General features: G+C 39.9%; 1 protein-coding gene across 3 annotated transcripts; it reads right to left on the reverse strand.

Annotated features, from left to right (window-relative positions):
• Positions 1 to 7,206: 7,206 nt before the first annotated feature.
• LOC148880365 (putative glycerol-3-phosphate transporter 1) lies at positions 7,207 to 10,529 on the reverse strand. Of its 3 annotated transcripts, none has more exons than XM_088962232.1 (4): positions 10,389 to 10,529; positions 9,616 to 9,731; positions 8,317 to 9,402; positions 7,207 to 8,166 (listed from the first exon to the last, which is right to left on the reverse strand). In XM_088962232.1, the coding sequence occupies exons 3-4, from the start codon at positions 9,329 to 9,331 to the stop codon at positions 7,604 to 7,606; spliced, it is 1,578 nt and encodes a 525-aa protein (XP_088818358.1). In that variant the 5' UTR covers positions 9,332 to 9,402; positions 9,616 to 9,731; positions 10,389 to 10,529; the 3' UTR covers positions 7,207 to 7,603. The 3 variants fall into 3 exon arrangements, with proteins under 3 accessions (XP_088818358.1, XP_088818361.1, XP_088818359.1); XM_088962235.1 differs by lacking the exon at positions 10,389 to 10,529 and adding an exon at positions 10,246 to 10,386; XM_088962233.1 differs by lacking the exon at positions 10,389 to 10,529 and adding an exon at positions 10,180 to 10,225.
• Between the last annotated feature and the right edge of the window lie 275 nt (positions 10,530 to 10,804).

The raw sequence follows: 10,804 nt of genomic DNA on the forward strand, positions 1-10,804 counted from the left end.
TTTCATTACATATAATCTTACGTTTTATTAGTATTTGACTATTTGTTCATGTTTTTATTGGTTCTTTTAGTAAAAATTCAAAAAAAAAAAAAGTGTTTGAAATGACTATATTTTATTACGAGTTATGGCTTATGATAGATCTTTTATGGGCAACAAGCTATGGGTGACAACTAAACAAACCACAGAGAGGAGATGAACAATAAGATATTTAAAAGACTAAAATATGTTATTAAGGTTTTAGTCTTTCTGATTAGGATTATGTGATCTTAAAAGAAAGACAGTATTGTATATGGTGGAGGTTATACAACTACCATGCATCTAAACAAATCAATGTATAATAAATCATATATATAACATATATTTATATATGACATGCACTATACATTTGGGTTTGGGTCAGGTCGGGTTGCCTGAGGGTTCAACCCTAATCCAACCTAAATTAAAGTTAGGTTCGTGAATCTCAACCTTAACCCTAACAAGTTGGACCTTGTCTACAGGACCTTTACTTTTAGTACCTTCTAGGGAGAGCCTCCAAGATGAAATTTCCGAGAAATCTTAATCCCCCTTTTATTGGGATTAGGATTTTCTGAGAAATCCTAGTCGAGTTTCTTACTTCCATACAAGAAAGTGCTTTTTTTGGGGTGGATTTTCGTGGGGACTGAGTCAATAGTTGACTATTATTGAGATTTCTGCTATTGGAATATGATTCATACAAGGCGAAGGTGGCTTTGGGGAATAATTGCAAAGAATTCGGATTCCGTCGCACCGTACTTACAGTTACTTGCAGCTGTGCGGTGCTTGTATGCTGAGCAGATGAGCAGATATGCGCACACTTTGTATGTATTTATTCATGGGAGATATTCCCAATGTGCAGCTGCAAAGAGCTGTGATTATGGCGTGAGCTCCATTTTGTGATTTTGTGAGGACTGAATCGGATCTCAATATTGTGGAAGGGTGCTTTGGTTCCTCCCTCGGATTTAGTCATAATTGAAAGAGGGATATACAAATCTGGTTTTGCAGTCAATCCAATTTTGGTTTTCTTGGAATTCTAAAGTTTTGATCAATTAGTGCCCCTTTATTCGGAAAAGACGAAATATCACTAATAATGGGTTATCCTTTGGATAACCATGACCCAATCCATTAAATGTCATTGTATTCGGTTCAAAAACCCACAAGTGATCCAGGACTAAATTAATCCCATTCCGTCAATTAACGAGGCACACCTACTTTTCCACGGTGGAGAGGGGCAAAGTTGGCATGTTTATCTGCAATTCTGTATTAGTCATTTGCCACATCACTTGTTTTAACATGGAGAAGGGCCAGGAAGAGCTCTTTTAGACTTCCAGTATGGCCAAGGGATCAACTAGGATTAGGAATTAATAAACATGTCTTGTCATCATCTGGGTTTGGGTTTGTTGTGACTGTACAAGAGGGTTTTTTTTTTATGATTAAATGCTTATAATTTAATCATTTATATGGCATTAAACAGAATGTAATGGTGAAAGGATTCATGTCCTTGGGCATAACACATTACCATGGAAGGGAGTAAAAGAGTAATTGCTCTCAATATTCTTTTGACAAAAAAGACAAACAAGGGACCGATTGGGTTGACATGTTATGTCTAATAATATTCATGTAACTGCCAATGTTTTCTTGGTTTCATGTAGTAAATCGATATAATTGGGATAAGGCTTGGGTGATGAAATACTTGAGTTGTACTTTTGACCCTTTTGAAATTTACTATCTGGTACGTTTATTGGCTAACAAATAACAATGGATTATTAATCTCGCGTTGACAGCATTGTTTTTAAAACTGGACCAGATCGGATGGTTGGGCCAGAAAAACTGAGAACCGGTCACTTGATTAATTCTGTTTTCTTCCAAAACCGCTTTTTCCCCTAAAACCGTTGATTTGGGTCAGTAAACCACTAAACTGGCTGGTTAACCATTCGAATGGTTTTGATTATTTTTTTGTTTTTTTGTTAGAACGGGCTGGCCGTTCGGGTTGAACGATCGAACCGTTCGAACCAGTAACTGGACCCTTGACTGGTTCGTTTTTAAAAACCATGGTTGACAAAGATGAGAAGTTGAGAACACAATTTTTGAAAAAAAGAAAATTGAACAAAGTTAGGTCTATATCTAGTCTATTCTTTCCAAGACATTGGATGCGTAGGACGGTTTGTCCCACTTGCATCTTTCTTTGCCTTGCCGGTCCAAAGGCTCATAACAATGAGTGGATTACTTATCTACACCTTTATAGGGGTTTTGAACCTTTTGGTCAAATTCTTAAACCAGCCATTGGGTTGATTAAAAGAGATGGAACCGTAAATTAGAGCATTTTTGTCCATATAATATGCAAGGATGCGCCAAAAAGTAGGGTTGATTAAGTTAATGGGTAAATCGGAGAGGAGGTCTTAATATTTGACTGAAACCCTGCGGGAATAAGGTTTTTAAAACTGGACCGAATAAGGAACCATTCTAGGGTCTGGTTCCCAGGTTGAATGGTCCGAGGACTGTTTGGACCGAATGGACAGTTTGCTTTGACAAAAAAAAAGGCCAGAAACTGATGTTTTGGTTAATTGTTTGATGGTTTGACCACCCAGGTCAGTAGTTTGTTGACCAAATCAATGGTTTTCTTTTCTTTTCTTTTTTTTCTTTTTGCTAAAATGAGGTTTTGGGGTGAAATGAGACCAATCAAGTGACCGATTCCTGGTTTTTTTGGTCCAACCATCTGATTCGATCCGGTTTTGAAAACACTCTGCAGGAGGGATGAGTAATTTATCCTTTTTGTTGTAAATTCACCTAGAAGATTTATAAAAAAATGAGAAATCACACTAACCAGGGAGAAATTGAAGTCATGCCTCCCATGAAAATCCAACAAGAAACAAGTGGTATAACACAATCAGTTTTACAAGTCAGAAAGAGCAAATGTATCAAGATTTAGATTTTGGGGAGCAACTTGGGTCGCTTTAACCCGAACCCAACCCGAAAAAGCTGAGTTTGGTTGAAGCCTTACAAGAAAGGTAAAAGCTGGGACTTTTAGTTTGGCAGTTTGAGCTTGACAAAAAATTGGTTTGATGGTGACCCTGTTTTGTGGATTCGTCCAACGTTGGCATTTTCCTACCCACTCTCTACCCGCCATGAATTGGAACCACACATTGCTATTATGAATTGAGAGATGTGTGGCTACAATTCATAGCAGGTAGACATTGGGTAGGAAAAGTTAGTAGGAAATCTGGTTACCAACCATGCAATCCCCTTACCATTTCCATGCCTAAATGTCTCATAATTCGTAACCAACCAGAAAGTCTTTTTAAGCCAATATGAACCCCAATTCGGGCAATCTGTTGCTTGAAATTGAGACCTTTAGGCTCCGTTTGGTTTGTAGGAAAGGGATGGGAAAAGAGGAATATTCCTAAATGTTTTTCCCCATGTTGGATTGTTGGGATACAGTGGTTTGGGATGAGAAAAGAGAGACATGGGATCTCAAAAACAAGTGAATGGGATCCCACCAAAATAGTGTGACCCCGGTGAGAAAGGAAAAAAGTGAAACACGTCTAAGAAAAGTTATCAGGTTTTGTCCGACCAAAAACTTGAGAGTCTCTTCTCCCTTCTGTCTAGCACCCCAATGGTCGTATCTCCAACAGCTTCTCTGGTGATCTTGAGCAAAGGTGAGACTAGATCTGTAATACTCTTGCTATGGTGAGCCATTTTCATTTTTTTTTTATATATTTTGATGCATACGAAGGTTTTCCCCATTGTTGCGGTAGTCTCTACTCTCTACATTGACCGAACCACCTGTCATTTTCTTCACTACTTCCAACAAGGAGAAACTCCATTCTCCTCTCCAAATCTTAGCATACAAAGGTTTTCCCCGTTGCCACGGTAGATGCGGCAATAACTATTTTCAGGTGCATATGAAATCAAAGCTTTGGGCAAAGACCAAAATTGGCTTCTCAGGTCCAAAAAGGCATATTTGATACTCAACGGTTTATTTCACCACTAATAGATCATTAAATAGATTTATGAATCAAGAGAGTTGGACATGATTTTCAAGTCGAAAGAGTCATTATGATTAACCTGCTCAAATCAAAAGGAGACTAATGTTGTTACAATGACGGACTGTTTAATTGTTTGCTAACTTTGCTTTGCCCTATCAAGTTAACATTTATTAACAGACTAGATATCAATGACTCAGTCCATGTCTTCTAGAAACAATGAAGATGCTTATTTTTTCTGATTTGGTGCCATATTACGATCATTATCACTCACCTATGATTCTTTTTCCTTTATCCAATCTATTGTTTATCTGAGTACATTTACCATATATATATACTAGTGGAGGGGGCCCTGCGTTGCAGGGGCTCACTCAAAAACTATCAGGCTCGAGCTTGGATCGAGTCAAAAGTTCGAAAGTTCGAGCCTAGATACCTTTGATTGCAAGTCTCTCAAGCAACCGAGGTTTCCCTCAATTGTCGAGGTGCCAAACCGAGGTCTCCTCAGCTACTGAAGTGTTGAGTTGAGGTTTCCCTAACTAGTGAGCTGTCGAGCTAAGTTCTCCCTTAGTTGACAAGGTGCCGAGCTGAGGTCTCCCTCAATTGTCGAGGTGTTGAGCCGAGATCTCCCTCAGTGACCGAGGTGCCAAGCTAAGGTCTCCTCAGTGGTTGAGGTGTCGTCTAGCTCGAGCTCAATTCGAATTAGAGACTTGAGCTTGAGTTCAGAACTTTGAGCTCGGCTCGAACTCGGCTACCTTTGATTGTAGGTCCCTTAGCAACTAAGATGCTGAGCTGAGGTCCCCCTCAGTTGGAGAGAGAGTGGCATTCTTGTAATTTATAAGAGGGGAGAGAGAGAAAGGGTGGCATTCTTGTAATTTGAAAGGGAAAAAAGGCAAGAGAGAGAGAATTGGTAGGAGAGAGTGGCATTCTTGTAATTTGAAAGAAAAAAAGCAAAAGAGAGAGAGAGTTGGTAGGAAAGGCAAAAAATACTGTTAGATTTTATTTCCCTCATCCTTACGCCTTCTTACATACACATTTCAGCTTAATATATTTACTAGCGGAGGGGGCCCTACGTTGTAGGGGCTCGCTCATAAACTATCAGCCTCGAGCTCAGTTCGAATTAATGACTTGAGCTCAAGCTCGAGTCAAAAGCTCAAAAGTTTGAGCTCGGCTACCTTTGATTGTAAGTTTCTCAAGCAATTGATGTGTTGAGTCAAGGTGCCAAACCAAGGTCTCCCTCAGCTACTGAAGTGTCGAGCTAAAGTTTCCCTAGCAGGTGAGGTGTCGAGCTAAGGTCTCCCTTAGTTGACAAGGTGCCGAGTTGAGGTCTCCCTTAGTTGTCAAGGTGTTGAGCCAAGATCTCCCTTAGTGACCGAGGTGCCAAGCCGAGGTCTCCCTTAATAGTCGATGTGTCATCTAGCTTGAGCTTGATTCAAATTAGAGACTTGAGCTTGAGCTCAGAAGTTCGAACTCGACTTGATTGTAGGTCCCCTAGCATTCAAGATGCCGAGTTGAGGTCTCCCTCAATTGGAGAGAGAGCAGAATTCTTGTAATTTATAAGGAGAGAGATGGCATTCTTGTAATTTGTAAGAAAAAGAGAGAGTGTTGGTAGGAGAGAGAGTGGCATCCTTGTAATTTGAAAGAAAAAAAGCAAGAGAGAGAGAGAGAGAGAGAGAATTGGTAGGAGGGAGTGGTATTATTATAATTTCTAAGAAAAAAAGGCAAAAAATACTATTAGATTCCATTTTTCTCATTCTTAGGCCTTCTTATGTACACATTTCAACTTAATATATTTATATAGATATAGATATATTGAGTACGATGTTGTTATGGCATGATATTCTATCCTAGTAGTGGCTTATCTTAGCTTTTGTATGCATATGGTTTCCATGATGATGGTCAAATAAAGAAGGGTTATGAATGTTAAGACATTGTAATGGTGCCCAACCTGAAATTCTGCATTGGGAATTGACATAGTTGGACTTGGATCTTCTATGTAAATATGACTCTTATTTTTGTTTTTATTATAAATTAGAGAGCAAGGTTCAAAATATCGATACACCTGATATGCCGGGATGGGCGTATCGGGCGAATCGATACAGCTTTTGGTGCTTTTTTATTTTTTTTTTGTTTTTTCGCAATTGGTTCAGGGGAGCTGGTTTAGGCCTCCTCTACACCCTGAACCGGTCAGACCCCCGACACACCCACTGTAGGGGCATATTGGAGGGGTCCCAAAATGATATGTATCGGCCGATACGTGTTGACACTTTGAACCTTGGTAGAGAGATGGTTTTGGGATATGATATATTATGTATATCTTCTTGTTCATCAATGAACTGAATTGGTTGTTCAAACAAATGGTGTTATATTGTTAGGCCAATGCATATTGGGCTTTTTTTATATCAAGCATTTGAGACACATCCTTTTTTTCTTTTGAATTCTTGTTCATCCTTCCTAATCACTTCTTTATATATTTGCTATGGTTCTTGTGTTATAGGAACACTTGGCATTATAGAGCAATAGATGTTGCAAACTTGTAGTAGAAATCTATGAGAAACCTTCGACAAATTCATGGACTATGCGCTGATTTCTTGAATCAAATTTTCTAATTCATGCTTACGCTTTTTCTCTCTCAAAAAAAAAAGATTATGTAGCAGGTTTTGGGATGTATTTTTGAAGATGTTGGGCTTTAAACTTCGAAGTTGATAGTAACAATAGCCAATCATGTTCTTTGTTTTGTGTGGTTAATGCATATAAAATTTATATCTATTGTCCATCAAATTCTTATTACTTGGCGATCTTTGAATTTGGACAGGTGCATATAACACCTTTCCTAAGTTTTTCTCCTAGGTTAAGAGGCTTCCCACCTTTCCTGATTTGCTAATTACATGTAACTTGGACAGGTGCATATAACAAGGGGCTCAGCTCAAGCTCAGCTGAGATTTCACCTTGCTTGAAGCCCAACCTGAGCTCAGCTGGGCTTTCACCACAACACGCTTGAAGCCCAACTAAAGCTAAGCTCAAGCTTTCACCTTTCTTGAAGCCTAGCTAGCTAGATCTAACCTACTAAAAAACTTAACAAGACGATGGCAAGTTGTGTTAAAATTTATCCAACCCAAGTTTCTCCTCATTCCTACAAATTAAGAGGAAGAAACACAGAGGGATGCAAGAAATTTAATTCAGATCTAATGATTTTTCCACAAAACAAATATAGGAAAAATAATTTTCCCACTGCATAATCAAACAATAGAAAGTGAAAATTTCACACTTTTTCATCCCATCCCATCCAAATCTTCCCGCAAAACAAACGGACCCTTATCAACAACCAATGGAAGAAATGAGAGAGAAGCCAAACATGCTCAACATTTCTGGCTACAACAAACAAGCCATTCATTTTGGATTTGGTAGAAAGACAACCAACTGTACAGAAGGGAAAACCAAAGCAACCCTATTTCCTTCCCAACTTCAACCCGAAAGTAATGAAGGAACAACATCCTCCCTTGTCTCTTTTAATTTAAAGGAGAGGATATGCTCCATTTCATCTCATCATGTACGGGGGGCTCTGAAACAGAGCTACACATTCTTTACAGTTTATCCCCCCAGATAAATTACACCTCGACTATCGCTGGTGTTGTAGATGGGTGGTCACCTCGAGACCTCGCAGTCTCAATCTTCGCTTTCACCTCCGCCACCACTAGCTGAGTGAGAAGCAGCCCTGCCACAAGGGCTGCCATCATCAACATGGTGAACACTGCACTCCAGCTTTTTGCGGAAATGTAACCTGTCAGCAAGGGCCCAATTGCAGCTCCCACGGAGCCCGTCCCATCTATGATTGCCGTTACTGTTGCTAATGCCCGTGAATTCCCATTCAACGAGCTGTGTGTGCCTAAATCTGCTGATACTGCAGTTGTTATAAGGGCATATGGCCCATTGACGAACATCCCGGCAAAAAACATGAGGATTATATTCATATACACGGAGATATGGCCATAGCACCGGTAGAAGAAAAGAGCTGGGATTGCACAATACATGAAGCTTGCTGCAGTTATGGCTCTGGCATCAAGATGGTCCGAAATGTGGCCTGCGAGTATCCCACCAAGGACACCTCCTATATCAAATACAGTAGATAGATTCCCTGCTGTCTCATCGGAAAGATACTTTCCATCGATTGCTGACAGATGAAAATAAACTACCATCAACAGTAGGACATATGCTTTCATTTTAATTAAAGAGCTAGCTCCAACTTCAGAACGGAAATGGAATACACAACAGATCGATGGAGTTAATTAACAGTAATCGAAGGTGGTATTGGTATATATACCTGTGTGGCTAATGTAGAACGGGAGCCAATAGAGAAATGTATAAGCCACCAACTTGGCGAAGAACAGGCAAAGAGCAAAGGGAGCAACCCCAGGAATCTTCCATGCCTCAATGAACCCCACAGCTTGTTCCTTTTGAATCTCTTTCTCTGATCCCAACAGAGGTTCTATTATTTCCTCGTCATTAATCTTCTTGGGAGGTTGCAGTTCATCCACTTCAATCTCGACTCCCACAGACTCTGGACTCACAGGCAGCAAGAGGAACACCACCAACCCCACAAAAGCAATTAGAAGACTGGGAACAGCAAATGACCAACCCCATCCATACTTCAGTAAAGCTGACGCAATAAGAGATCCTGAAATATTGCCTACAGATGTGTGGGCATTCCAAATTCCCATAATCAGCCCCCGTTTTTTCTTCCCGAACCAGTTCCCAACGACGGCAACTACGGAAGGCCATCCGGTCGACTGGAAAAGACCAGCAAACATCTGAACTATCAAGAAGTAGTAGAAGTTATGGATGTTAAACCAGTACCCAACCCCAAAGAGTGAAGTGAAAACGCCAGTCCCCACCATTCCCACTGTCAAGAAGATCCTTAAATCCAATCGATCTCCTAAATGACCAGCAAAGTACATTCCCATGGAGTAAACTCCGAGGAAAGCCAGGTCGAGATCCCCTAGCAAAACAGTTCCATCTGTCCCATTAAAAGGCGCCCACCCATTCCCGAGAGCACTTGATACTTGGTTGCTTTCAGTCCTTGTATGGAAGTGGTTTCCAGGCCATGGCGATAAGCTGAACCCAAGTTTTGATGACTCGGGATCAAGGGCGCTTTTAACGATGCTGGTGGTCTTCCGGGTGGCATGATAGCTCGTATATGCGAAAAATGTCAAAATTAGGACAATGGCTTGATATGTTCTGAAGGAGATGGTCGAGTTCTTTATGTACTCTATCAGTCGAACTGCAGGAGGCTTACTGTGATTTGTTTGGGGTGTCGGCTCCTCCTGTAGCGAGCCCATTTTAGAACTATCTATCTGAAAATGTGGAGAAGAATGGACTTTCCTTCCCCTTAGAGAACCAAGCGTGCTACCTGAATCCAGAAAAGACCATAACAGGAATAGTTATATTTCTGATCAGATTCAGCCAGTAGGAAGATCTACACCGAATCTCTGACAAAGGAGAAGTTCGAGTGAAGTGTCAGTTTGTGTCAGTCGTGTTTTGATTCAAAAAAAGTTGATAAAAAAAAAAAAATCCTTGATTCAAAAGATCAGGATATATAGACTAATCAACAGGTATGGATTACCTCAATTTTGTCAAAATTGAAGGGGGACAGAGATAATCTTGAAGCTGAATTTAATCAAATGCTGCAACTTTTACACAGCTATCTTTCTCCAAGCTCGACCATAGAGTAGTTTATAACTGCAGGCAAACTGAATTGGTTCAATTATCTGTTCGACGGGATCTTTTAATCAATTAGAAATCAGGGGAAGCAAAGTAAATGTCAACGAAATTTCTTTGTTTTTGGCCCAAAAAGTTCGATCATGTATGAAGGGACCTTGAATTACAAAAAGGAAAAAAAAAAAAAAAAGGAGAAAAGAACATAATCCTTCTATCGAGGAAACTTGATAACAGATTTACCAGGTACATATTCAAATTGAAGTCCGGACAGGTCTAAGATTTCTAGATATATTCAAATCAAGAACATCAGAACTTGCACCTTGAATAAACCATACAATTATAAAACATGATCGGAAACCAAAAAATATACAAACAACCTAAACGAATTTAAACATTTCTTCCTTCTAGATCAAAAAAGTTACAACATCGACGAGAAAGAAAACAACATCTGTTGATGGTAACCACAAACATTGAACAATCTGGTGAAAACCCATTAACTCAAAGCCCGAAAACTGATATCTGGGAAACAACCCACTAATAAAGCATCGCTCGAAACGCTTTTTCTGGTTCGACAACATCAATCCCCCGGTCGAAAATAACTGAAGTTGAAACAGACAGACAACGGCTTCACAGAAATCAGTACGAATAGTGAAAGCAAGGAGATCCAGAACAACGTACCTCGCACTCGCTTAAGTGTGCACTGAAGCGTTCTCTCATTCTCTTCATTTCCTCTGCCTCTTCTCCCTCACCGTGTCCCTCCCTGTTTCACATGCTGGTTTTCAGTTAGTTAACAAACAACTGGGAAAAGGTGATTGGGCCGCTACGACTACGAGGACTTTAAGACTTAGAAGCCCATAAATTTTGTGATGTATTACCGAGATGCCCTTCTTTCTCTTTCTAAACTCAGAAGTAGAAATTCTTGTTTTCTTCTGGCAACGTTACGCTTTTGCCATGAAAGATATATAGAAGTTGACGATGATACCCCTCCCCTTGTTAATGCAGTCATACTCGTGTTTACCAAAAGTAGAAAGCAACTATCATTGAAAGGATTTCCTTTTCTTCTTCTTTTTTTTAGGGGGGTTGAGAAGAAAAGT

Source organism: Nelumbo lutea, chromosome 1 (assembly GCF_056320005.1).
Source record: "Nelumbo lutea isolate HS-2025 chromosome 1, American lotus-T2T, whole genome shotgun sequence".
Lineage (NCBI taxonomy): Eukaryota > Viridiplantae > Streptophyta > Magnoliopsida > Proteales > Nelumbonaceae > Nelumbo > Nelumbo lutea.

Excerpts from the sequence above, each read along its gene's own strand:
- LOC148880365 (XM_088962232.1), bottom strand. The coding sequence starts at position 9,331 with ATGGGCTCGCTACAGGAGGAGCCGACACCCCAAACAAATCACAGTAAG. Across the intron at positions 8,167-8,316 it reads GTTCTACATTAGCCACACAG|CAATCGATGGAAAGTATCTT; the intron begins GTATATATACCA and ends TTCATCTGTCAG.